At 47.9% G+C, this 27,500-nt stretch overlaps 2 protein-coding genes, 1 long non-coding RNA gene and 1 pseudogene across 15 annotated transcripts in view; 2 read left to right on the plus strand and 2 right to left on the minus strand.

The window, feature by feature from the left end:
* On the minus strand, positions 1-13,548 carry LOC145521406 (UL16-binding protein 1-like). 12 transcript variants are annotated; one of them, XM_081529973.1, is made up of 6 exons: positions 10,128-10,342; positions 8,973-9,073; positions 8,427-8,690; positions 7,780-8,055; positions 6,541-6,673; positions 1-333 (listed from the first exon to the last, which is right to left on the minus strand). In XM_081529973.1, the coding sequence occupies exons 2-6, from the start codon at positions 8,998-9,000 to the stop codon at positions 288-290; spliced, it is 747 nt and encodes a 248-aa protein (XP_081386099.1). In that variant the 5' UTR covers positions 9,001-9,073; positions 10,128-10,342; the 3' UTR covers positions 1-287. The 12 variants fall into 12 exon arrangements, with proteins under 12 accessions (XP_081386099.1, XP_081386102.1, XP_081386101.1 ...); XM_081529976.1 differs by lacking the exons at positions 8,973-9,073; positions 10,128-10,342 and adding an exon at positions 13,375-13,548 and having other exon boundaries at positions 7,780-7,944; XM_081529975.1 differs by lacking the exons at positions 8,973-9,073; positions 10,128-10,342 and adding an exon at positions 13,375-13,548 and having other exon boundaries at positions 1-345; positions 7,780-7,944.
* Positions 12,745-19,838, plus strand: LOC145521413 (uncharacterized). The gene is made up of 5 exons (XR_014065372.1): positions 12,745-13,497; positions 14,263-15,364; positions 15,572-15,813; positions 16,098-16,159; positions 19,551-19,838. It is a non-coding gene; the product is annotated as an uncharacterized LOC145521413 (long non-coding RNA).
* Positions 18,452-27,500, minus strand: part of LOC145521405 (uncharacterized) — a 21,412-nt gene continuing 12,363 nt past the window's right edge. For both annotated transcript variants that reach the window (XM_081529962.1, XM_081529964.1), the window contains exons 5-8: positions 25,245-25,426; positions 24,365-24,628; positions 23,834-24,039; positions 18,452-22,982 (exon numbers count right to left, since the gene is read on the minus strand). In XM_081529962.1, the coding sequence (XP_081386088.1) occupies positions 24,002-24,039; positions 24,365-24,628; positions 25,245-25,426 (484 nt within the window). In that variant the 3' untranslated portion in view covers positions 18,452-22,982; positions 23,834-24,001. The remainder of the gene's footprint in view (positions 22,983-23,833; positions 24,040-24,364; positions 24,629-25,244; positions 25,427-27,500) is intronic.
* Positions 20,225-21,177, plus strand: LOC145521933 (methylosome subunit pICln-like; annotated as a pseudogene).

A 27,500-nucleotide genomic window follows, 5' to 3' on the forward strand; every position in this document is an offset into this window, starting at 1 on the left:
GAAATTAATCAAATTTATTAATTAAAAGAAATTGAGGCAAGGCTTTATTGGGGCTCCTGCTGCAGCAGAGGGGAGGGAGAACAAACAACAGGTTCCTTGCTTGCTCACTCCCCGAAGTGGTGGGGCGAGCTGGTCCCTTCTATGGGGTGAGGGGAGGGGTGTGTCCAGGGGTCAGTCAGAGGGGTGGCGTAGGTGACTGGCTGAACCCTTAAGTGTTCATGTGTGCTGGGGGCATGTGAGGCATCCTGCTTTTGCCCTGGGTTCTTCAAAAGTGGCAGTTGGGTTTTTCATCTCTTTGTCTCTTTTTCCCAGAATTGTCTCGAACGACTCCATCTGAAAAACAATCTATTTTGTAAAACCTTTTTATTATGTATTAGGTATAGCTGATTTACAAACAGTGTTGGGATAGTTTCAGGTGAACAGCTAAGGGACTCGCCCGTATACATACATACATCCATTCTCCCTAGACTCCCCTCCTGACAGGACAGCCACAGAATAGTGATCAGAGTTGTGGGTTTGATCCTTGGGCTGGGAAGATCCCCTGGAGTAGGAAATGGCAACCCACTTTGGTATTCTTGACTGGAAAATTCCATGGACAGAGGAGCTGGCAGGCTACAGTCCATGAAGACAGAAAGAGTTGGATATGACTGAGTGTGCACACACAGACACACCATATGCCATACATAAGTCCTTGATGGTTATCCATTTTAAATAGAGCAGTGTGTACATGACCTTCCCAAACTCCCTAACTAACTATCCCTTTCTGCCTCCTTCCCCCCAGAAACTGTAAGTTCATTCTTTAATATGGGAGTCTGTTTCTGAGAATGTAAAACATCCTTATTGCTGATATGAAGAAAGTTTTACGGGTCTGGATAGAAGATCCAATCAGCCACAACATTTTCTGAACCCAAAGTCTGGTCGAGATCAAAGCCCCAACTCTCTTCATTGCTATGAAGCCTTAGAGAGGTGAGAAAGCTGCAGAAGAAAAATTTGAAGATAGCAGGGGGTGGTTCATGAAGTTTAAGGAAAGAAGCCATCTCCATAAAGTAAAGTAGAAGGTAGGACAGGACCTGACATAGAAGCTGCCGCAAGTTATCCAAAAGATTTAGCTAAGATAATCTATGAAGGTGGCTACATGAAGTTCAAGTTTTCCAGTATAGATAAAAGAGCCATCTACTGGAAGAAGATGCCTGCCAGGCCTTTGATACCTAGAGAGGAGTAGTCAATGCCTGGCTTCAAAGATTCCAAGAACATGCTGATTCTCTTGATAAGGGCTAATGCAGCAGATTACTGGAAGTCAGTGGTCACTTACCACTTGGAAAATTCTAAGCCCCTTTCGAATTAGGCTGATTCTGTTCTGCCTGTGCTCCATAAATGAAACAATGAAGCCTGGATGACAGCATATCTGTTCACAACATTGGTGGCCAAATATTTGAAGTCCAATGTTGAGACCTGCTGCTCAGAATGAAAGATTCCTTTCAAAATATTACTGCTGATTGACAAAGCATCCCAGAATCTGATGGAGAAGTACAATGAGATCCACATTGTTTTCATAGCTGCCAACACAACATCCGGTCTGCAGCACATGGTTCAAGGAGCAATTTTGATGCTCAAGTAACAGCATTTAAGAAATATATTTTAAGGGTATAGCTGCATAGATAGTTATTCCTCTTCTGGATCTGAGCAAAGTCAACTGAAAACTTTCTGGACTGATTTTATTTTTTTTAAAAAGCATATCGTCTTTTCTAAAAATATTATTTATTTATTTATGTATTTGGTTCCATGGGTCTTAGTTGAGGCAGACAGGATCTTCGTTGGGTCATGCATGATCATTCATTGCGGGACAAAGGTCTCTAGTTTCAGTGCCTTGGCTCAGTAGTGGCAACAGGTGAGCTTAGCTGCTTGGCAGTATGTGGGACCTTAGTCCCCTGAACAGGGATCAAGCCATCATTCCTCGCATTTGAAGGTGGATTCTTCATCACTAGACCACCAGGGAAGTCCCTCTACAATGGATTCATGATTATAGATTCCATTGAAAACACTGACTCATGGGAATAGGTGGAAATATCAACATTAAGGCGAGTTTGGGAGAAGGTGATTCCTACCTTCACAGATGACCTTGAGGGGTTCAAGAAATCACTGGAGGAAGTAACTGCAGATGTAGTGGAAATAAGAAGGGAGCTAGAAGTAAAGCCTGAGCCTGAAGATGTGGCTGAATTGCTGCAATTTCATCATAAAGCTGAAATGAAAGAGAGTTCATTCTCATGCATGAGGAAAGGAAGTGGTTTCTTGAGACAGAAACTGCTCTTGCTGAACAACCTATGAAGATTGTTGAAATGACAACAAAGGATTTAGAACATAACGTAAACTTGGTTGAAAAAAGCAGCAGCAGACTGCAGAGGATTAACTCCAGTTTTGAAAGAAGTTCTACTGTGGGTTAAAATGCTGTTAAAGAGCATTGCATGCTACAAAGAAATCTGTGAAAGGAAGAGTCAAACGATGTGGCAAACTTCACTGTATCTTCTTTTCAGAAATTGCCCTACCCACCCCAACCTTCAGCAATCACCATCCTGATCAGTCAGCAGACACAGAGACTGAGACAAGACCGTCCACCAGCAAAAAGATTTTGACTTGTGAAGGCACAGATGATTCTCAAATGACTTTATTTTAGAAACAAATTGTTGTTAATGAAATTCTGTATATTATTTATTTAGTCATAAAGCTATTGCACACTTAACAGACTTCAGACAATGTCAACAAAACTATATACATAGTGGGAAATGAAAAATGTGTGTGATTTACTTTATTATGATATTCAATTTATTGCCCCGGTCTGGAACACAGCCTAGAATATCTCTGAGGTTTTGCTGTACCTTCATGCCGTGGAGTACAAAATGAAGGAAACAAAGGTTATTTTGAGTTTTGCCAAGAGAACACACTAGTCATAGCAAAAACACTGTTCCAACGAAACAAGAGATGATTCTACACATGGACATCACCCGATGGTCAATACTGAAATCAGACAGATTATATTCCTTGTAGCCAAAGGTGGAGAGTGTCTATACAGGAGCAAAAACAAGACAGGGAGCTGACTGTGGCTCAGATCATTTGCTCTGTATTACAAAATTCAGACTTAAACTGAAGAAAGTAAGAAAAACCACTAGGCAATTCAGCTATGACCTAAATCAAATGTCTTATATTATACAGTGGAAAGGACAAATAGATTCAAGGGATTATGTCTGGTACACAGAGTGCTTGAAGAACTATGGACGGAGGTTCATGACATTGTACAGAAGGTGCTGACCAAAACCATCCCCAAGAAAAAGAAATGCAAGAAGACAAAATGATTGAGGAGTCCTTAGAAATAGCTGAGAAAAGAAGAGAGGTGAAAGGCAAAGGAGAAAAGGAAAGATATATCCATCTGAATGCATAATTCCCAAGAATAGCAAGGAGAGATAAGAAAAGCTTCCTAGATGATCAAGGCAAAGAGAGGAAAACAATAGAAAGGGAAAGCCTAGAGATCTCTTCAAGAAAATTTGAGATACCAAGGGAATATTTCATTTAAAGATGGACACAATAAAAGACAGAACCGAGAAGGACCTAACAGAAGCTTTTTCTATCCAACAGTTGGTCAAGTTGTGAATGCAAAGAAAAGTACTTAAAGGAAATAAAAAGTGCTCCCCCAGAGAACACATGCATGATAAGAAAGAAAAACTGACCATCAAGGTTAAGTGGTAAAATTGGTTTGACAAGAAAATAGAAAGATGTTGAGTAGGATGTGCAATGCAAAGACATCACTTTGCCAATAAAGGTCTGTCCAGTCAAAGCTATGGATTTTCCAGTAGTCATGCACTTATGTGAGAGTTGGACTGTAAAGAAGGCTGAGTGCTGAAGAAATGATGCTTTTGAATTGTGGTGCTAGATAAGACTCTTGAGAGTCCCTTGGACTGCAAGAGGATCAAACCAGTCAATCCTAAAGGAAGTCAACCCTGAATATTCATTGGAAGGACTGATGCTGGTGATGAAACTCCAATACTTTACCTTCCTGATGTGAAGAGCCAACCCTGAATATTCATTGGAAGGACTGATGCTGGTGATGAAACTCCAATACTTTACCTTCCTGATGTGAAGAGCCAAGTCCCTGGAAAAGTTCCTCATGATGGCATAGATTGAGGGCAGGAAGAGAATGGGGCAACAGAGGATGAGATGGTTGGATGGCATCACTGACTCAATGGACATGAGTTTGAAAAACTCCAGGAGATAGTGAGAGACAGGGAAGCCTGGCGTGCTATAGTCCGTGGGGTCACAGAGTTGGACCTGACTTAGCTACTGAACAACAATTCACCATATGTGAACAGCTCAAGCAGTGGCCAAAAATTACAATTTATCTTATTTATTTGTAGTACTTCATTATCTATTCTGAATATGATCCTCTGTCTATGGGGAAATAAATCTACTTTTCAAAACAGACATAGTTTGTGTGGTGAAGTCTGGCTTCTCCTTCGAGAGGGGGAGACATAGAGGAACACAGGAGAGTCACCACTGAGGGTGCGGATCTCGATGAAATAAAAAACGATTTTATTGCACAAGTTCCAGAATATATCTTTGGATCCAGGTTATCAGGATACTGTTTGGGATCGACAGCTAGCCTGCACATTACTTTAAGAGCATTCTTTTTATTCTCTGCTTCCACAATAAACGTAGCTGAATCATCAGTTCTATTTGATCCCATAAGGTAGAAAAAGGATGAAATGTCCCGAGTTCCGTCCTTGATTAGAAAAGGAAACTTGGAATATTTATGTCTTTTGCAATAGCAAGATACTGACTTAAATATTCATATTAGGAAATAAAATGACTAAAAGAGACATTCAGACATAATATTTTGTTCTCTTGAAAACACTCTGAAGTTGTTTCTCTGAACATAGAAAGAATCCCTGAGTCCTGTAACAGCAGGTGGTATTTTTCTTGCATTATCATCATGTGCAACAATGAGATTGCCATACAGAGAAGAGTCTGATTTTTCTCAAACTAGAAGAAGACAGAAAGTGTCCTATTTGAGGAGATTTCTTGTTCAAGAAGTTGAACATTTCATTGCAGGGATTCCATCATTTATAACCAAGAGAAAGAGGCAAAAGAGGATGGGGAAAAAAAAGAGACTGAGGAGGCTGTTCACCAGATGTGACCAGAGTCATGAAACAATGCAGATATTGCATCATCATATTTGGAAGGCAGACTCAGAAAGCCTGGCTCTGATCTCCTGGCTCTAAAGTGCACAGAAGGAAAACAATGGCTGTCAAGGAAAGACTGTTTCATGAGGCCAACAGAGCATCTGTTGTGGCTTCTTAGAAGCACCATCTCCTGTAGAAAATAAAGGGGTGTTGGTCCAGGAGGCTGAGGAACTCCTGTCACTTTCTGGGGCTGCCCCTCCTGAGACCCCCTCCAGCCCCGCCCTCATTGAGGGGCTTCTATGTCTTCCACCCCCACCCCCACCCCAGGCCCAGCAGCTTCTTGTCACCTCCTCCTTCCTTCCTGCATCACAGAGAAACCCCAGGCCCTGACACGCCCTTCTGAGGCTCAGGACTGGAGCCAGTGAGAAATCAATCTGCTGCCTTTACTCAGGTCCGGATCCTCCCCGAGGGGGGCCTAAAGGACCAGGGAGCAGGTCCCCGGAGGACAGGCCTTGCTTCCTGACAGCCTTGGGAGGCTGCAGGCAAACCTCCTTCCTTCACTCCCCTCCAGCCTCTGAGCCAGCAGCACACACAGCTCTCAGGACCAGGGTCCCTGCCCCGCATCACTTCCTGGTACAGCCCAGCTGGGCGCCGCCACCCCAGCTCAGGCCCACCATCCTGTCACCTCTGCTCAAGGCAGGACCGCTCAGTGATGGAGGCTCTGGGTCCCCAGGAGGCCACAGGCTGATTTGTAACTGCTGCTGCTCCAGGAGCGCAGGCCTGGCCTAACCCCTTCCCACAGTCTCTGCTCTTGGGCTCCTGCCTTGCCTGCTTGACCCAAGGCATTTCCTGTGAGAACAGGCCATTGCAGTTGGGTCTGCAAAGGCCTTCCCACCCCTTCCTCCTGGGATTAGAGCCCGGCCCATCTCATCTTGGCCCCCTGGGTGGGTCTCCTCTGGGTGGGTCCCCTCCCCGCTGACACATCATGTGGAGCCCCAGTGCTGCTCTCAGCCCCCGTGAGTCCTGCCCTTGCCCTGAGTGCCTGCTGCTCTCACACCACCTACCCTGGGCCCTGCCAGCCAGCAGTCTGTGCTCAGTCAGGGGACTTGGCTAAACCCTTTAAGCATCAATAGGCCCTCAGCCTAGTGAACGCCCCTCCCTTTTCACAATGTCGCCTGACCGTGGGGACCTTTCAGAAGTCAGGGCTGAACTTGTCTGAGTTCTGCTCTCAGGTGATATGGGATCTTATCCACCTGCTCATTTTCAGAATGAGGAGGTTCAGTGAGGGGCAGGGGTTGGCTGGGATTCACCTTCTCCATCCTCACACCAGGCCACGTGCCCCAGGCTTCCCTCTGAATTCTGCACTCAGTACCTGTTCTTGTAAAGGATCCAGGCTACGATGCCCATTATGATGAAACCGGCGAGAACTCCAAGGATGATCCCGGTTTTGAGATCGATGGCTGTGGCCATGGGCTGCACTGTAGGGGGGACGGTGGTCAGTGATGCTGCAAGGAGAGTAAGAGTGAAGCCCTTGTCCAGACCCCAAACTCAGCAGATGCCTCCTCACCCCCCTGATCCAGGTACCCCTAATGTGCAGACAGCTTGCACCCATCACATGGAGGCCCCAGTGACAGATCCTCAGGTGAGATGGGGGCAGGGAGCAGCCCAGTCCTCACAGGGCTCTGACAGCTAATGGGGGAGCAAGGTTTCCAACACAGCCACTCAGTCCTGCTGTGACACAGAGGTGGTGACATGAGGATGGAGTCCTCAGGAGCTGAGAGCAGAGGTGGTATTGACAGATTTCCAGAAGTAGCATTGGTGACAATTAAAAGAAGATTCTGGAAAGAGGGTACAGTGAGAAATAAATCCCAGAAATCAAAAAGATGTCTACAGGATTGGGATCAGCAAAAATCCATGTTCTTTCATGTAAAGGCCTGTGCTGTGAGGAGAGACGTCAGGAGGTGGAAGAGGAAGGAGGATGCCAGAGCACCCCCGGGTCACTGTTCTCCCAGGACAACTCACTTTTTAAATTTGTTTTTTTACATCCTTTTGTTTTTATTCACACCGAAAACACTGTTAATTGGGGTATAGCCATTAACAATGTTACGATAGTTTCAGGTGAACAGTGACAGGATTCAGCCATAGATATACATGTACCCCTTGTCCCCTAAACCCCTCTCCCATCCAGGCTGGCCCATAACATTGAGGAGAGTTCCATGTGCTATTCAGGGGGAGCTTGCTGGTTATCCATTTGACACAGAGCGGTGTGTACATGACCTTCCCAAAGTCCCTACCTATCCCTTCCCCTGGGGAACCATAAGCTTGTTTTCTAAGTCTGTGAGTCACTTTCTCTTTTGTAAATTCTTTTGTACTATTTCTTTTTAGATTCCACATATAAGGCATGTCATATGATATTTCTCCATCTCTTTCTGACTTACATGACTCAGTATGACACTCTCTAGGTCCATCCATGTTTCAGGAACAGCTCACTTTCGATGGATCACTTTGCCAAAACACACACAGACACAGACACACAGACACACACATGTACACACAGAGGGGGGGTCCATATCACACTGAGTGGACTACCACTTCATTATACTTGTCTCACCTGCGCTCTTCAACATTTCCTCCCAGGGCACCATAAAATCCTGAAGCCAGGTCCGACAGTCTCCCATGGAGACCTTCTTCAAGAAGTCGGTCACAGCTCTATCATTCTCCCACTTCTCCTTCATGAGTCTCCCTCCAGAATGAACCACGGTCCAGTGTCCATTCTCTGAATCAAAGAGGAGGCACATTTGTCCATTGAAGCAAAACTGCCAGGATCCACTGCTGTGTCCATCGTCTTCACACCAGCACGTCATCCTGGCCTGCAGCATCAGAGGGCCTGACCCCACGGAGGAAAAGAAAGAGCTCAGGCTCTGGACTTGACAAATTCTTTGCCTCACCTTGGTCCACCTCCCTTGGGCTCAGCTAATCTGGCCCTGTTCTCTCCTCCAAGGCTCCCTCCTTCCGCTGGATTACGAGGGAAGGACCAAACTCCAGTTGAATATTTTACCCATAAGCAATGGATGCAGCAAAGCCCCCAGTGTGCTTCTTCAGCATTTGGATTTCCTAACTCACCCTTAGACTCGATGGACATGAGTTTGAGCAACCTCTGGGAGTTGGTGAAGGACAGGGAAGCCTGGCATGCTGCAGTCCATGGGGATGCAGAGTGGGACACGATTGAGCGACTGAACTGAACTGAATTGAACTCACCCCTGGTCATGTGTTTCTCTGGTATAATGTCAGGCAGTTGTCCCTCAAGAAAGTCCCCGATGTCTCTGAGTGTTTCTGTCTGTGTTTCCCAAGAGTTCGTAGTTTTCACCTCCTCTCCCAATGGACTTGTGGATTGGATCTTGTCGCCACCACAGTCATAGGAGAGAAAAACATTCCCATCTACGTGGCCTTGAACCACACACCATGGCTCTCCAGGATTGGGCTGAGGGTTGACGGTGAAGTTGTAGCAAAGAGAGTGAGAGTCTGTGAAGGAAAACGCAGGTGAGGGCAGGGTTTGGAGAAGAAGACCCATTACCTCTTCCCCCTACTTATGTGAGAGCACAGTAAAGCTGCAGGGCTGGGTTGGCAGAGCAGGAAGACCCACTTTCCCCCCAACACCAGCTACAGGCTGAGAAAGCAGAGAAACCACATAACATTATCTCTACTCTGCTCATAAGGCCAACACAGGACCCAAAGCTGCAGAAAGGAGAATTCACAATTAGGGGTCAGAGGACTTAGGAAGGCCAGGAAATGCTGCTTATCTACCACTTTGATGGGTCTTCGAATCCCACATGGCATGAAAGAGAAAATCCAGAGCTTCCGAGGCAGGTGGTAGAGGAGGGGATCCAAGGCTCAGAGAAGTGAATCTGCCAGGGCAGACATGGTATGAAAGGGCAGGAAAGTGTGCAGTCCACCAGCTCCATGGGAAAGCCTGATGGACTCTATGGAGCCCGAGAGGAAAGCCTGGATGAGAAGCACCTCCAATAGCTCAAGGATGACTTTTGCAGAAGGTCAGGGATGGTGGTAGGACATGGTGCTCTGTGGGCTTCTATCAGGAACAGGGATGGAAGTTGTGGAAAAATCAGATTCCAGGTGGGGGTGCTCTAGGTCAACAGAAAAGTAGGTGCAGTGGTCAAAGTGATTAGAGAGTCTCAATGCAGCCAGGGCCGGACTGCCGAGAATATGATGCTGGCTCATAGCACAGGGTGATCCTAAAGGCAAACAGATGAGCAGGAACCTAGATACAAACTGTACCATTGAAAGAGAGAAAGAGAGACAGAACACAAGGCTGGATGATGAGGAAGCCAAAGGTAGCCATCCCTACCAAACATCTGATCCAGGCCCATTTTCCAGATCTGAGCCACATCTCAGAGCACAGCCACCAAAGACAGAAGCCACAATCTAAAGAAGAGGACCCTTTCATCACCACATCTAGTGCAAAAGTCCTTCCATTCTTTCCCAAAGAGCCACATGGTTATTTACTGGGGTAAGTGAACCTGCAGAAGCAGAAACTACTCTCACATTCACATTGCACCTAGTGTGTTTCTAACATCATGCACAGGAACCGTAGTATCATCCTGATGCCCCAATTGTTGCAGTGATGCACAGGGTACCAGGCCATCAATGGACAGCAGTCCAGGTTCTGCTTACAGTGGTTATCACTGGGTCCACACACCATACAGCTGTCATTTCACATGCCCTGGACTTGTGACATGCATGGAGACCTGAGTAGCCAGTAAATGATCGTGGGGTGAAGGCTACCGTATTAGTGAATTCCAGATTCAGACTCCAGACCCTACCTCCCCATCCCCCAATAGTACGTGTACACAATATCCTGGAGGAAATACAGAGACAAGTACCAATCTACAATCTCTCGAGGGCTGCAGGGGTGTGGTCCCTATCCTATCTCCATTTAACTACCACTGTGGCCTTAGGTTTCCTGGAATGGTACAGAAGAAATAGTTTAGGCTTCGCAGACTCTAGGTCTCTGCTGCCACCTGCTGTCCCAGCATTAAAGCAGTCACAATTGGTGAACGATGAGCATGGCTGGAGCTGCTTCTTGGGCAGATGACCCAGCAGAACCGGTGACATCAGAGGTATCTGTGGTCAGAAAGGTGCTACATGCCATCTTCTACTTGAAAGCTCACAACACAGACCCTGAGTGTCCTGAAGCTAGGCCATGCCACTTGCAGTGGGGAAAGTCACACCATGTAAACGTGGCTCCCGGTGTGGTCCTGGGGCCTGGCAGAGATGAGGCCTCTGGTCATGGACTGGGGTTGCCCATCGTCATGTGTGCTCATCAACCCCTAATCATTAGTTCAGCTAGGCCAGCCGTCATAGGATAGAAGTGGTTATGTGTTTTGACATAAGCAGGGCCACAGGGAACGAACAAGACCCACCAGCAGCTGGCCTACAGGTGACACTAGAGCTGTTAGACGGCCACTACCCTCTGCTCACGCCTGTGGATTCCCGTATGGCGCTTGGGACCAAGGTAGCTACTCTGTAATAAAGGAGTGGGGGGCATTAGCCCATAACTGCCGGACGGTTTCTGTTTTCCTAAGAAAAGTACTGCATGTTGAAGACAAATCATTCCTAAAACTAGTGAAAAAAAAGCAAAACTTTAAAGGTGAATCAACTGCATTACCTTGTAGAAGTTAAGAAAAGAAAAAGCAGTTGGTAGTAAGATCGTTAGTTCAAATATGTGTGTTTAAACAATTTTAAAACTCTTTTGTAAGAATATACCTATACCTCAAAGGCAACTATGCGTAAAAAATTTACACAAACATTTTCAGCTAAACCTAATAAAAGTGATATTGAGAAAGTATTCCACATCATTAAATATGTCTTAGAAAGTTGAGATGCTAAAGCATTCCTAAGGCACATGTTCTGGAAGACACATGTGCTTCTGTGATGCTGGGTGATGTATGTGACTGGCTGGCTCCAAGTGGGCCTCGACAGGCACCTTCCTCCTGACCCTGGGGGACTGAGAGAGGAGAGTCAGACACAGGCCCCCAGAGCTGCATGGACCTCTGTGAGACACCGGGCCCTTTGCTGGAACTGCACCTCTCCTCTGGATCGAAGGCCCAGCACAAGCCATCACATAAATGGTTCATCAGGACAGTTGAGAGTCTGGGGTATTTGGTAACCCTCTTTCAGGTACTCGGCCACATCAAACCGGTAGATGTCCACTGAAGGGCGTTTGGCCAGAGTCATAAACACGTGGGCTCTTTTAGTAGTAGCATGCTGACTTCTCAGTTGCGACATACAGGATCCAGTTCCCCCACCAGGCATTGAACCCAGGCCCCTGTAGTGGGAGTGTGGAGTCTTAGCCACCGGATCACCAGGGAAGGCTGGAGAACTCATTATTAACCAGACTTTCAAAAGCCATCCATCGATCCTGTGTTTTTGTTGTTCCCTAGACAGTGAGAGTCCAAGGGGAACAAGACTCTGGAGAGGGATTGGCTTTGCTCTTAACTTGAAGTTGTCATCAGTGATAGAGCTCCTAGCTACCAGGTCTTTGTGGAGGACTTCTCTTCTGATCAGGTAGCTCATTCCACAGGCAATCTGAGCAGCCATGTGAACTAGGTTTTGTTGAGAAGTTGCCTGCAGACTATTGGCCTCTATATATTTGCACTGCCATAAAAACAATTTAAGATAACCCCAGTTCATGCAAGGCAATCCACCATGGGCTTTTCCCCTTCTTCTGTTCACACATGGGTAATAGGAAGATTTCTGTGATGAAGATCTCGTAGCCTACAACTTTCAGGGAGCATCGTTGTCACCTGAATTTCAGAAGCTTGATCTCTAACTGTTTTTACAAATGCTTGTTGCTCTTTATCTGGATCTTTTTCATCTACATAAACCCCGTAGGAAGTACACCAAAAGGCACCTTCTTAGAGTACATCTTTTGAGTTCCTCTCCCTGGATAGGTATTTTGATATCATTCACCTTAGCTCTGGCCTCCAAAAGAGTGATACTTCACAAGCCCTACTCCTGTACCCACGAGGTAGGATAACTGGAGATGGGGGTTGTATTGTTGGGTGTGTTGCCTCCCACATACTGAGACATCTGGGAACTACTGGGACTGAGACAGCCCTTGGGAACTACTGCTGGTGCCGATGTCATGTTCCAGTTCAATCCTTTTCATACTATGAAGATGCAAAACAGCTAATACTAGTACTACAAGAAATATAACTGGACAGCAAATCCCTAGGCTGATATAAAACACACGTGCAGACAACGGCTGGAGCTGCAAGTACAGGATCATAAATGGGTTCCTCTGCTGGCCCTTTTGTCCAAGGCTGAAGTTTTACTTCCTCAATTTCTGGATGGCAACTTTTCCTTCGTTTCAACTCGAAGACTGTGAAGCTTTTTGAAGTTACTGTCAAGTTGAGCTGCATTTAGTATCATAACTTCAGAATCTACTTTGCCAGGACAGGACAGCTCGAGCCCAAACACTGATACAGTACGTTGGAGTTCCGGGGGCAGGGGGCCCGGGGCGGAAGGCAGCCTAACTGACCCGAGCGGTACCGGCGGCGGCCGTCAAGATGCGCGTCCCGGGAGACGGGCCCGCACGTCCGTCCGGCTCGGAGCTCCCGCCTCCACCGCCCAGGAGAAGCTCGGCCACCCGCCGCGGCCCACCCCTGCCCGAACCCCGGACGGCCGCCGAGCTCTCCTCGCCCCGGCCGCCCTGCAGGTGCTAACTGATCGGTGATAAAGAGCGCTGGTCCTTCAAGGGCCGACAGCAGTAGGAACCAGAAAGGGCGCTGCGCGCAGATCGCGGACTTGCGCTTTTCGGGACAGTTCTGGGTCCCTTCCCCGCGGGGAGGCCGACGGGTCCCAGCCCGCCGGGCTCCAGGACTCCCACTTCCAAGGGGCGGGCTGGGCCCTGGGGGGCCTCAACAGCATTCCCTGTAGCGGTTTGGCCCCCTCTTCTCCTAGCGTCACCTCTCAAACTCCCCGCATTACTGCTTCACCCAAGGCACCCCTGTTCTGCCCCGGAGAGCAGGCAAGTAGCTCGGGGGAGGAGCAAAGGACCGAGGGGAAGGAAAAGAGGAGGGGGCGGCGGCGCCACCCCGAAGAAGTTTCGCGAATCCTCGCGCAGGCCGCCCGCCCTGTTCAGGTCGTAACTTCCCCGCGCCTCCCGCGGTTTCATCCCCGAACTCACCGCCGGGCGTCCCGCTGAACCAGACAATCAGAAGCGGGACCAAGATGGCAAGACAGGTCTCGGGGCCACCCATCTCTCTCTTTGCCACCTGGATCCCAGTTTTGCAGGAGTGAAGGATGCCAGGTCAGAGGAGTGGATGCTTTCCTTTGAGGCAGGCTCAGCAAGCACTTCTGTGGCCCCAGGCGTTCCTCCACGCGGAGGTCCCGCCCAGGGCCAGTTCGTCACAGCCGGGGCTGTTGGTACTCATTCCTCCCACTCCTTGGAAGTGTACTTGAGCTCTGCTTGGGCTGATAGCCAGAATCTTCCTAGTTAGATCATTTTGTCATTTTGGTGTCCCTAATTAATAGAAATTGATCAGAGGTCAGGGAAGAATTTCTGGCAAGAAGGTCATGGAGGGGAGAGCTCAAGGCCTCCTACTTCCCCATCTTGAGCTTGCCTTGGATGATCATTGACCTTTTCATTGTATTGAGTTTCCTTAGGCTTTTCCATACCATCTTATGAAAACTTGAAGGAACTTTTCAGCCAACCCAGTTATTGTTTCCGGTGCCAGTTCGGGTGGGAAACTTAACTGATAAATGTCCTCTGTGTGCTGACTGTTCCACTGACCTGCCCTTCTCACATCACTCTCCCTCTCCTCGGGCTTCCTGAGTCCCAGAAACACAGCAGTATTGAAATTAGACCAGCATATCACTTGCAAATTTGCTTCGGTCCCATTTGTTTATTTTTCCTTCAAAATTTCAATGCCAATGCATTTTGAAGGATTGTGTGTAATTCGACACTTTGCCCTTCCTTTTTTTTTTGTATAATGTACAATCTTTGAAAATTACAGAAGTTATAATGATCCAGTATTATTTGTCATTCAAAAAAAAAACTTTCTCTTCCTCCCAGAACCATCCAGGAGAAATTAAAGTTCCTGAAAGAAGGCCAATTCAAGATGGCTTCAACTCTGGTAGAAACAGAAAGCAAAAAGCTGAGAAAAAGCAATAAAGAAATGGGGCCTCATCAAACTTATATACTTTTGCACAGCAAAGGAAACCATAAGCAAAACAAAACAGGCAAACTACAGACTGGGAGAAAAGATTTGCAAATGTTGTCACCCTTGCAGGTAACAAGGGCTTAATTTCCAAATATATGAAAAGCTCTTACAATTCAATAATAAAAACAGGGAGCCCAATCAAAGAATGGGCAGAACATCTAAATAGACATTTCTCCAAAGAAGGCTTACACATGACCAATAGGCACATGAGAAGATGCTCAATATCAATATTTATTATTTTTAATTAATTAACATTTTTTATTTTGTATTGGAATATATAGTTGATGAAAAATGTGTGTTAGTTTCAGGTGTACAGCAAAGTGATTCAATTATACATACACATGTATCTATTTTTTTTTTTTACAAGTTCCTTTCCCATTTATGCTATTACAGAATATTGAGCAGATTTTCCTATGCCACACAATAAGTCCTTGTTGGTTATCTATTTGAAGTATAGTAGTGTGTATATGTCAATCCTGACCTCCCAGTTTATCTCTCTCCATCACCTATCACCTCTGGATATATGCCCAGGAGTGGGATTGCTGTATCATATGGTAGCTCTGAACCTGCCTGCAATGCAGGAGACCTGGGTTTAATCCCTGGGTCAGGAAGATCCCCTGGAGAAGGAAATGGCAACCCAGTTTACTATTCTTGCCTGGAGAATTCCATGGATGGAGGAGCCTGGCGGGCAACAGTCCCTCGGGTGGATTTCACAGGAGGCAGGTCAGGTGGTCTGGTATTCCCATCTCTTTAAGAATTTACCAGTTTGTTGTGATCCACACAGTCAAAATAATGGGTCAGAGCCATTATAGAAAATGACCCTGTGTTCCCTCCACCCTTCCATAAGGTGAGCGCACCGTGAGAAGACAGCCCTCTGTGAACCAGACATCTTCCAGTGCTTTGCTCTCGGACTTGCCAGATTCCAGAACCATGGGGAAAAGGTTCCTGTTGTTTGTAAGCCATGCAATGTATGGTTACTTGTTATAGCAGTCCCATGGGACTCAGACAGGGAGGAAGGGAGCTCTCAAAAGGCTGGTTTCTAAGACACAGGGTTCAAGTCCCCTGAAAGGCAGGACAGGCAGAGGGGACCCAAGACTTGGTGTCCTTCCACCCTTCCCCGATCCTCACTGGTGTCTCCATTTAACCCCTGATGTTCTGTAGACACTATGGCTGAGGACTTCCCCAGGGTACATGCGGATGCCAGTATAGTAGCCCTAACACACACTGGGGAGCGGAATCAGCTACATGGGAAGGAGAGTGCCAAGGGCAGGACATGTGAAAAAGAAATGTGATCCTGTCTGAATCCCGCAGTTATCAACCTAGCTGAAAAAACAAACCATCCCTTGGAAAGTAGTCGTAGTATTAGGGTGACCTCTTCAGGACAGCAGGGAGGATTTGGCAAGGTGGGTATTGGCTCCAGGATTTCCTGGAGGGGGGACAAGGGGTAGTGTGGGAGGGGTGGGGTGGAGTGTGGTTGGGTTGGAGAGGGAAAGGGAAAGGGAGGGGGAGGGCGGGGGGAGGGACCGTAGGTTGTATTTGAAAGCTGCTGGGGAGTAGTCTCCAAGGGCACAGCTCAGGCTCCCAAGTCCCCACTTTTCTGTCGAAGCTGCTTCTGCTCCTGCTGGACAGAGTCCAGGACACACGGGCCGTAAGTGTCTAAGGGTGGATCTGGGGTCTTGCCATGCAGGCTCCTGGCTTCCCACCTGAGCTGCTGGACAGACCTGGGAACACCTGCGATGAGGATGAGCGGTAAGAGATGAGGGAAGGTGGGGAGAAGGGCAAGGTGGGGAGGAAGGAGTTGGGGGACAGTGAGGGGTCTGGGCCTGGAGAGGTGGGAAGGGCGCGGTGGAGAGGGTTGGGTCCCCTCCTCCACCTGTTGCACCCCCCACAGGAGTTCCTCCCCCTGAGCTTAGTAGGCAGGAGGGGATTGAAGGGAATCCTATTGCTCAGAGGCTCCAAAATGAAAGTCACTCAGTCGGGTCCAACTATACAGTCCCTGGAATTCTCCAGGCCAGAATCCTGGAGTAGGTAGCCTTTCCCTTCTCCAGGGGATCGAACCAACCGAGGAATCGTATCCAGGTCTCCCACATTGCAGGCGGATTCTTTACCAGCTGAGCCACCAGGGAAGCCCAAGAATACTGGAGTGGGTAGCCTATCCCTTCTCCAGGGGATCTTCCTGACTCAGGAATCGAACCTGGGTCTCCTGCACTGCAGGTGGATTCTTTACTAACTGAGCTGTCAGGGAAGCCCCAGGGTGACTAGAAACTGAGGGAGGGAATGCAGTTCAGCCCCTGGGCCTGGGGGGAGGCATCAGCTGGTGAAGACAGGTGACCCCAGTTGACACCTGTCACAAGGCCCATATTTTAGTGTGGTGTTTCAACCTAAAAAAAGAAAGTAAATGACGGCTTCTTCCCTGTCCCTGCCAGTTTTGGCTCCCTTGGAACCTCAGAGTCCAGACCAGAGGGTCCAGGCCCAGAGAAGGGAGAAGTTGGGGAGCCGGTCACCACTGAGGCCTCTTCAGCAACAGTCCTGACACACTGCTCACCCCACACTCTCCATGCACACCTGTCTCCCCACACTTCAGCCCCCAGAATTACACACACAAGCCCCCTCACCGTCCACATTGCCCTCCATCACCCACAGCCCACCCTGACTCTCCAGCTTCCCACACAGCCCCCCACACATACACCTGTTCCCCACATATGCTTCATGTTTCTCACTTATATCCTTCTACCCTTGTGCACGTCACCCTGAAATTTTCCATGCAGGTCTCTTCACACCCCCTTCGCACTGTGCACACCCCATCCCCCACCCACCACCAACTTCCTTTCACACACAAGGGCCTGCTTGCCTGCCCTACTCGCTCTCCACTCTCTGCAAAGCCACAGCGGGCTCCCCTCCCACAGGGACCCTGGCTTCCTCACAGTCTGTACACACTCCTTCACACAAAGTTCCACACAGAAGGCTCCCATCTACTTCCACTGCCATCAAGAAACTTTCCCCTCACAGCCATTTCCCTTCACTCTCTTCCTCCTCTCTGGGTCCCCCAGGGCATCCCCTACCCGGCCCTCTGCATACGTATACTGTCCACTCCCCTTCTGTGCCAGGCTCACCTGTCCACAGTCACACACACAAACACACCCACACACACCAAGGCTCCCAACTTTCTCACACACTGGTTGTGGCTGCTCCCCACACATCCAACACACTCTTTCCAGCATTCCCTCACTCTCTTCACGTTCACCTTCCTATCACAAATTAGTGTCACTGCCCCACACACCTAAGTAGGAAATGGCAACCCACTCCAGTATTCCTGCCTGGAGAATCCCAAGGACAGAGGAGCCTGGAGGGCTACAGTGCACAGGGTCGCAAAGAGTCAGACATGACTGAGCAACTAACACAATCACTCCTCTCTTCTGCCCTGCTCCTCTCACGCATACCCTCTCTGTCTGTCTCTCTCTCACAAACATACAGTCACACTGGCCAATTCCTCCAAGATACTGGGCCTTCCAGCTGCCGCAAAGCCACACACAGCTCGGGGTGGTTCTGGGAAGGGGCTGGCTGCCAGGACTTCATCCCAGGGCTTAGCCAGGAATTTTAGATTTCTGTCTGGTTTCTACCTGGAAATGTGCCTTCTCCTTTTTAATGCCCCAGCCCCATATCTAAAACTACTCACCAAACGTGCTCCTACTGGCGTATAGCCCTGAGTCCCCACGAACAGTCACCTTCATGCATTAATCAACCTAAAATGAACGTTTGTGTATTGTGCTAAATAGAAATCCTCTTTTAGTTACAGGATTAGCCAGTTCTCCCATTGTCGTGTACTGATCAGTGTTCCCTTCGCTGGTATTTCTTACCTCGTCTACTAGGTGTCACGTTTCTAGACATCCCTTGGTCTGTTTCTTGGCTCTTTTCTAAAACTGCTCTCTTGCGTTCCTTCTTGCTCACCAGTTCCCTTTGCCCTGGGAATGCAGCCTAAGCCCCCACAAGCTTGGTTGGGACAGTGAAGTCTTCATAAAAAATTACCGCAAACTCTATGGCTTGAAATAACCAAAATTTATTCTTTCAAGACTGTTAGGGTTAGAAGTCCGAAATCAAGCTGTCAGTAGGGCCCTCTCTGAAGGCTCTAAGGGAGGCTCCATCTTTTCTCTTCCTGACTACTGGTGGTTCCATGGAGAAGGAAATGGCAGCCCACTCCAGTATTCTTGCTTGGAGAATCCCCATGGACAGAGGAACCTGGTGGGCTGCAGTCCATGAGGTCGCAGAGTCGGACAAGACTGAGGTACTACGCACAGCACTGGTGGTTGCCAGAAACCCTTGGCATTGCGTAGCTCCAGTGTCTGTTTCTGTCCCTCCATGACATTCTTCTCATATGTCTTGTTTTCCTATATCCATCTCTTCTTGGCGTGTCCACATTTCTTTACCAGGCATGCCTCCTGGTAAAGGCACCAGTCACTGGATTAGAGCCAACCCTAATCCACCCTGACCTTGGTTGGATTACATCTGCACACATCCTATTTCCAGGTGAGATCTCCTTCACCTAATAAGGACTGCAACACATTTGAGCCCCTAAAATAAAGGAGTTTCAATAAACATTCATGTGATTGTCATTGGGCAAAAAAGGTACAATGTAGAATTGAATTCTCTGCATCACTGAATATATTCCTGAGAGGAGAAAACTTCAAGTTTGTCTAGACATTAGTGAAAGTTTAAAGGGTAAAATTTTTTCTGATGCTCTCTTCTTCTCATCCTGGTATGAATGTATGAGCTCAAACATCCTGTTTGTTTGAGCATTATTTTTAGGTGTGTTTCTGAGGTCAGCAGTGTTCTCTGTTAGCCAGTTCAAGGCAGTCGCCCTTTCTAAGTGGGAAATATTAATCCAAGAGCTAATTCTCTTCAGTTTTGTTGTGCATGAGCTAGTTTCGAGCACCTGATAAGGATCCATCTAGGTTGTGGAAAGTCCTTTAAATAATATCTTTTCCAGTATGCATAATTTCCTGGTTGCAAGTCATGGAACATCTAATCTTCATCCATAAATTATTGAGATAAGATTTAGAATTAAGCTTAGAATGTCTTGTTAATAATTTGGGTAGGGGCTTCCCTGTTGGCTCATTGGTAATGAACCTGCCTGCCAACGCAGGAGACACGAGTTCAGTCCCTGTCCCGGAAGATCCCTCATGCTGCGAAACAACTAAGGTCATGGGCCACAAATACTGAGGCTGTGCTCTGGAGCCTGGGAGCTGCAACTACTGAGCCTGTGTGCCCCAGCTACTGAAGCCTGCAGCCCAGAGCCTGCGCTCTGCTACGAGAAAAGCCATCACTGTGAGCTGCTCCTGCACCGTAACTAGAGAGCAGCAACTAGAGAAAGCCCACACACAGCAATGAAGACCCAGCACAACCAAAAATAAATACATCTTAAAAAAAACAATTCAGTTAAACCTCACAATAATGTAACACAACAAAAAGGAGTACCACAGAGTATATATTCTTTTGTGTCCAGCACTGGCCTCTCAAATCCTTTTTATGAGGCATCTATGTTTTTACTGCAGCGATTTATTCTTTATTTATTGGGTTATAGTGTTCCATTTATGGCTATATCACACTCTATCCTTTCTTCTCTTCTGGATACACTTTTACCCATTAATGTGTCAGTATGTTAATATATATATTAATCTACATCATAATTCAACTGGTAGCCTCACACTTTTGTGTCATGACATCTAAGCAGTTAGCACTTGACTGTGGTTTCTGCATATGTATTAGTCTGCTAGGTCTCTAAAGAAAAGCTATTTTTCTCTGCTCAGAACACCAAATATGACACCAAAATGTGGGTTTTAGAAACTGTTCTAGGAACCAGGACTTTGACCAAATGTATACTTTCTACTGTATGGCAACACAGACTGTGTAACCATACACCACCGACTGAGTGGTTTCAACAAGTCTTCCTGGAAGTGAAGATTTTATCACATGAATTAAGAACACATTCAGGGGGCGGGACGCAGCAAGAGGGGTTTGCGGTGCCTCAGCCAGGTGTCTCAGCGCTCCTTGCAGTAACGAGCTTCCTCAGAAGTTTCCCGCCCGCCCTGTCTGCTGAGGGCCTATGGCAGCAGCAACCAGACACCGAGGCTGTGCTGAATGGGAAGGGCCTCGGCACCGGCACCCTTTACATCGCTGAAAGCCACATGTCTTGGTAAGATGGCTCTGGATTAGGCTTCTCCCTGGAATACCCCACCATTAGTTTGCATGCAGTATCCAGGGACCTAAACGCCTATCCACGAGAGCATCTGTATGTTATGGTGAATGCCAAATTTGGAGAAGAATCAAAAGAATCAGTTGCTGATGAAGAAGAGGAAAATAGTGATGATGACATTGAACCTATTGCTGGATTTAGATTTGTGCCTAGTGATAAATCAGTATTGGAGGCAATGTTCACAGCAATGTGTGAATGCCAGGCTCTGCATCCAGATCCTGAGGATGAAGATTCAGATGCTTACAATGGAGACGAATATGATGTGGAAGCCCATGAACAAGGGCAGGGAGACATCCCTATATTTTACACCTATGAAGAAGGATTATCCCATTTAACAGCAGAAGGCCAAGCCACAATGGGCAGATTGGAAGGAATGCTTTCTCAGTCTGTGAGCAGCCAGTATAACACGGCTGGAGTCCGGACAGTAGATTGAGTAAGAGATTATGAAGATGGGATGGAGGTAGACACTACACCAACAGTTGCTGGACAGTTTGAGGATGCAGATGTTGATCACTGAAAATGATGGGCGCTGCTTTAGGGTTCTGCTCATGACTGTAGGAGAGAACTTGGCGCCTCTTCCACTGTGGAGTGGGTGTTGATGAAAGTCTTTTTCTTTCTCCAAAACTTACCTGAACCAGTTCTTTCTTGAGACAGAGTATACTGAGACAAGAAGTTGTCACCAGCAGAAGAAACTATGACCTTTATTAACAAAGGTGAATTAACTTAACCAGGAGGGTATTTGTAGTTTATGATTTACCCCAAACCTTTGTGTCTAGGTGTACCCTCTGAGGAGGGCTATAATTCCCACCTTCACCATAAGCATCCTGAAACCCTAGCAGGACTAAGTGGTGGAAATGCACTGGTGTTTGAAGGTGTAGGTAGACTGCGTGGGAAAGAGAGGCTGAATCTAAGCTATACTCCTTAGGGCCTAAGGATACCCTTAACTCCTTAAAAAAGAAAAACAGAGGTCTCAGAGAAATCCTGATCTCTGCACTTTCCACAGGGATAAAGGTCTTTTTACTAATTGGGAACCCAGGTCAGTTAACTCTAGGGAGCCTCTTCAGAAACAGCCCAGCCGCACGTACTACCACTAACACAAGTGCTCCTGCCTAGCCTTTGCTCCTTTTACCATGTTTCATCAGCCTGTTCTAACTGCTTAGGTTGTATCCTTTCATTTCCAGCCTCTCAGGTCAGTTTCTGTAAAAGAACAAGCGAAATTGGGATGAAGTTCTCAAAGTATTTCAGATAATTGTTTTGTCTTTGTGATAGCTTAACAGATAAATTTAGGTTTTCTAAAAAAAAAAGAAGAAGAACACATTCAGCCCTAAAAGCATGCGGTAACTTAACTATACATGAAAGTGAGTGTGAACACATAAATTATGTCTCATTAACCACAAAAGTATATACCTAATGCATTATCTTCTTAACAGAATTTTAAAAATGCCAACCTCCACCCCCTCACCCCGATTCCACCCCACATGAAGGGAAGTCTGATGGAAAGAACAGAACTGGAAGTCTTAACTGACTGTGAGCAAATATTTGACTTTTGCAAATCCTCAAAATGACCAAGTCAATACATCTTAAGGGCCCATCAACAGTCGTGGAAAGTGAAGGAATTCTTAAACATGAGCTTCTTTAGCTTCTTGTTAAATCCCACTCTGAGTAGAAGGTAGTATATTAGATCAACAGCCAGACTGTCATCAAGGGTCAGTTTTGCCACCCAGAGTTGGTTTAACACTGTACCTTCTCATAGTCCAAGGAGAAACATCCAGATGATGGAATAGCTATTAGAACATTGGGGGAACTGTGGAGCTAGATAATGCTATCATCAGAGAACAAAAGGTTTTTTTCATCAAAGGACTGGGAAAGCCTGAGTAAGATCTCAGGACAACACCCCACCCCACCATGTCTACATCTTATACCCGGTGCCCCCAAAGGAAAGACACTTGTCTTCATCCCCACTCCCACTGCACTGTCCTGCTGCCCACACCAGCCTCTTCTACCCCAACAACAGAGTGGTTCCCAACCCTACAGGGAAGTGTGGAGGCCCAAGACCAAGAAAGAACATCATGTAGGGAAAGATGGGTCCAGTGGAGGGGCTTGGTGAGACCCAAGGCTCACCTCTCCCAAGTCCTGACCAGAACAAACCTGCCCAGGAGCCAGAGGCCAGCCGGCTTCGCACCTGCTGTGGTCCCTGATTTCTTCATAAGATTCATGACGATGAAACAATTAGAACTAACTGGGTGATGATCAATAGGACAATGCAAGCGACCAACTGGATGGATGCAGACTGGCCGATATCTGGGGCCATTATTAGTGGTTCTAAAATGAAAAAGCAAAAGCCTTGTCAACTCTCAGAATACACCTTCCTCAGCACCTGCTGTCCTTAGATAGCACATGTTCTCCATATAGTTACTGACTCATGTGTAGCCACACTTCAGGTCCTGATGTGGAACGATGAATGGGCTTGTGCTGTGTCTTTGCGGAGCTAATATTTCTACTGAGTTGTGTTAGTCACTCAGCCATGTCCGACTCTTCGCGATCTCATGGACTGTAGCCCAACAGGCTGCTCTGTCCATGGGATTCTCCAGGCAAGAATACTGGAGTGGGTTGCCATTTCCTACTTCAGGGAATCTTCCCAACCAAGGGATCGAACCCGGGTTTCCTGCCTTGCAGGCAGATTCTATACCATCTGAGTCACTGAGACAGCAAATGTCCATTTGATTATCTTTCCGGTGGACATGTTTACTGTGAGGAGTCCTTTTTGAGGAGGACACAATTGGGGATCCTTAATTCTGTCTGGGAAGGGATAAGGGCTTCATTAAGTGACATCAGAGTTGGTTAAAGGATCAGTACAACAGAGGGGAGAGAAGGCCTGGAAACAATGCATATATAGATTTGGGGACCATCTAGCAGTGCCAGGGGACTGGGTCATTGGTTAATGAGTAACGGGGCTCCTGTGCTGAGGGAGGTGGGCTGGGAAAGGAGGATGTTGGGAAATCCTATGCAACGCCCATCACTGACTCTCCAGATAGGAAGTCCACCAAGGGATCAGTCACTCCATCCATCCATCATATTTTCAATTGCACAAACATATGTGCTAGGCATGAAGGCACTAGACCTTTGAAGGAAGCTACCACCTCCCCTACCTCCCCCACACCCTACTCAGTTACCTATGGGCTCTGGGAGCAGCGTGTTCTCCCAGTGTTCCAGGAATTCCCTAAGCCAATAGCTGTAGTCTCCCACTGAGATCTTCCTGAAATACTCCGCCAGTTCCTGGTTGTTCTCCCACTCCTCTTTGATCCCTGTGGCTCGAGGATCGATGATTGTCCAGATAATGCTCATGGTGTCAAGGAGGAGGGCTGTCCGTCCATTGAGGCTGAAGTGCAAGGATGCACCAGAGCATTATTAGGCTTCACGCTGACAACACAGCCTGACCTGCAGGGTGGGAGGACCTGTGTCGCCCACACAATGAATCTTTCTGGATGGTCCACAGTCCATCCTCCCCAGTCACTCAAGTGTGTCTGCACATCTAGGGGCCCATGATCTTCTGACCATGACCTGCCCCCTCGTACCCATCAGGTCCACCAGGTCTCTAAGGCTGGATCGTGTTCAGTCTTTTCACAGGAAGGACCTCCCCGCATGCACTCCATCCCTACCCCTCTCTTGCTGTCTGAAGCTCCCCATCCCCTTCCCATACTCACCCTTCATCTCCTTTTTGTCCAGTTTGATGACAGGCAGGACCATCCTGAGCTCTCTTCCTGCTTCTCCCAGCGTTTGGCTCAATTCAGTCCATGCTTTTGTGTCATTTACCTCCTTTCCCAGGACACCCAAAGGTTTGACCTTGTTGCTGTCACTGTCATACTGGAGGAAAGGCTTTGTGTCCACGGAGCCGTGGACTTGACACCAGGGCTGGCCAGGTCTGGACTGAGATTTGACAGTGAGGTCGAGGCACAGAGAGTGGGCATCTGTGAGAGAAAACCACAGATGTGTCTGGGAGATTCCCCTCCAGGGCCTGGTTGCAGAGGGAGGGGTCTCTGTCCCAGACCCCCTCCCTCCACTGCATCCTCAGTCCTGCCTCACCTTTAACTGTCAGGTTTAATCTCTTTGATGCCACTGTGGATCCCCTGGGTCGAATACTGTTAGCAGGAAGATTTATCTGACATATTTTTACCATCATGTCCCAACCTCTGAGGCAGCAAAAACAGAAGACAATGTCTGCCTTCTAGTGACTTAAAATCCATCTGAGCAGACAGGTCTTTCAACAGGAATGGAAAAAAAAAGACCACAGAACACAGGCTACATTCACGATGGGCCCCTAGTCATCGGAAAGGTTTTTACTGCAGTAGGAGGTGGGCTTGGCAGGAGAGGGAAAGCTGCTACAGGAGCACAGGCACAGGCACCCTGTCTTGGGCGGGGTCCCGGAAGGCAGGGTGTCACCTCCTGGGCAGCCAGTCCAGCTAAACCACATTCTCACCATCCTAAGAGCTGGAAGACAGGCCCCCACCAGCATGGAGCCCCTTCCTTTCCCCTCCTCCCATGCTCCACCTCCCCTGCCAGAGCCCCAGATCCCAGCACACTCACTGCCCAGAGTCTTCCTGGGTTCTATGAGCAGCAGTATCAGCAAAAGATGGCCTGCGGTGTGAGCTAGAGACATTCTTTCCAGCACTTTTAGAAGATTAAGGGGCAAATCGTAGCCTGGAATGTGTCTATACCTCCGGCTCCGCCCACTGCCCAAAGTCTTCAGTCCTGAGGCTGAGGAAGCCCTGTTGAAAAACAATGCAAAGAATAATTATACTGAGGAAATATCTGCAATATTCAAATGTAATTCCTCATTAAAATCAGCAACAAGGCCAAAAAACAGCTGTGACATTAAAAAGCAAAATGCACTTTAAATACTCCACCCTCAAAGACCCCTTAACTTTTGTGAACAAAACGCCCCAGGTTGTGTTGGCTTCTCCCCTCCTTCCCACAAGGCCCCCCCCACCCCAGCTCGCCTCCCAGCTGCCTCTGTTGCTTCCTTTTCCGTCTTCTTTTTAGTCATCCTGCATTTTTTTCCTACTTCTTTCTCCATCCTAACCTGTCGGACTTTGTCTTCAGTGATCAAGATTCACTCTTACCCAGTGCTCCCCAGTGTTAATCCGACAGGCCACAGGTGACCGTACGTGGTCTACAACGGAAGGCCTGTGTACAAGGGTTGTGTTGGAGCCAAGACTCCAGAGAGGCCAGAAGGCAATGACTAAAGAACTGTAGCTAAATGTAGCTAAATGACTTGCTATAACTTGGCATGCTGCCAACTGGACAGCCAGCCTGCGTGTTACTTTAAGAGCGTTCTTTTTATTCTCTGCTTCCACAATAAACATAGCGGAATCATCAGGTGTATTTAATCCGATACGGTGGAAAAGGGGTGAAATGTTCCAAGTTCCCTCCTTGAAGAAAAGAAAGCTGAAGAATGTGTTTTTTGCCATAGCAAGATACTGACTTAGTATTCGTATTAGGAGATAAAATGACTAAAAGAGACATTCAGGCATAATATTTTGTTTTGTTGAAAATACTCTGAAGTTGTTTCTCTGAACATAGAAAGAATCCCTGAGTCGTGTAATAGCAGATGGTATTTTTCTCGCATTATCATCATTTGCAACAATGACATTGCCATACAGAGGAGAGTCTGATTTTTCACAAACTAGAGGAAGACAGAAAGTGTCCTATTTGTGGAGATTTCTTGTTCAAGTAGCTGAACATTTCATTGCAGGGATTCCATCACTTAGCACCAAGAGTTCAAATAAGTTGGAAAAAAAAAAAGAGACTGAGGAGGCTGTTCACCAGACGTGACACGACACAAGAGACAATGCAGCTACTGGGTCATCGTAACCGGAAGTCAGGCTCGAACTCGTGGCTCTAAAGTAAACAGAAGGAAAACAAAGGTGGCCAAGAAAACATTGAGTGAAAGCAGCACAGCACCTGTCAGGGGCATTCTAAGAACACAGTCTCAGGCAAAAAAGAAAGAGGCCTTGGTCCAGGAGGCTGAGGAACTCCTATCACTTTCCTGGGGCTGTCCCTCCCCAGCACCCCTCCAGCCCCGCCCTCACTGAGGGGCTCCTATGTCCTCCACCCCCACCCCCACCCCAGGCCCAGCAGCTTCTTGACACCTCCTCCTTCCTTCCTGCATCACAGAGTCACCCAGGCCCTGACACCCCCTGCTTAGGCTCAGGACTGGAGCCAGTAAGAAATCAGTCTGCTCCCTTTACTCAGGTCTGGATCCTCCCTGAGGGGGCCTAAAGGACCAGGGAGCAGGTCCCCGGAGGAGGGGCCTTGCCTCCTGACAGCCTTGGGGGGCTGCAGGCAAACCTCCTTCCTTTGCTCCCCTCCAGCCTCTGAGTCAGCAGCACAAACAGCTCTCAGGACGAGGGTCCCTGCCCCCATCTCTTCCTGGTACAGCCCAGCTGGGCGCCTCCACCCCAGCTCAGGCCCACCATTCGGTCACCTCTACTCAAGGCAGGACCGCTCACTGATGGAGGCCCTGGGTCCCCAGGAGGCCACAGGCTGAGGCAGAACTGCTGCTGCTCCAGGAGCACGGGCCTGGCCTCACCCCTTCCCATGGTCTCTCCTGTGGGGCTCCTCCCTTGCCTGCTTGACCCAAGCCACTTCCTGTGAGAACAGGCCTTTGGAGCTGGATCTGCAAAGCCCTTCCCCTTCCTCCTGAGATGAGAGCCCAGCTCCATTCACCTTGGGTCCCCTCCCCGCTGACACATCATGTGGAGCCCCCATGCTGCTCTCAGCCCCCGTGAGTCCTGCCCTCGCCCTGAGTGCCGGCTGTTCTCACACCACCTACCCTGGGCC

The sequence above is a fragment of the Giraffa tippelskirchi genome, chromosome 9 (genome assembly GCF_054371585.1).
Source record: "Giraffa tippelskirchi isolate mGirTip1 chromosome 9, T2T-mGirTip1v1.2.pri, whole genome shotgun sequence".
NCBI classification, from domain to species: Eukaryota; Metazoa; Chordata; class Mammalia; order Artiodactyla; family Giraffidae; genus Giraffa; species Giraffa tippelskirchi.

What these genes read in the sequence shown, in the direction of transcription:
- LOC145521406 (XM_081529965.1), bottom strand. Translation starts at nt 13,447, where the DNA reads ATGGGTGGCCCCGAGACCTGTCTTGCCATCTTGGTCCCGCTTCTGATT. An exon ending in AGAGAAACACATGACCAGGG is followed by an intron (nt 8,056 to 8,426) that starts GTGAGTTCAATT and finishes CCGTGGGGTCAG; the next exon opens with GCCCTCTGATGCTGCAGGCC. An exon ending in GGAAATGTTGAAGAGCGCAG is followed by an intron (nt 6,674 to 7,779) that starts GTGAGACAAGTA and finishes CTCTCCTTGCAG; the next exon opens with CATCACTGACCACCGTCCCC.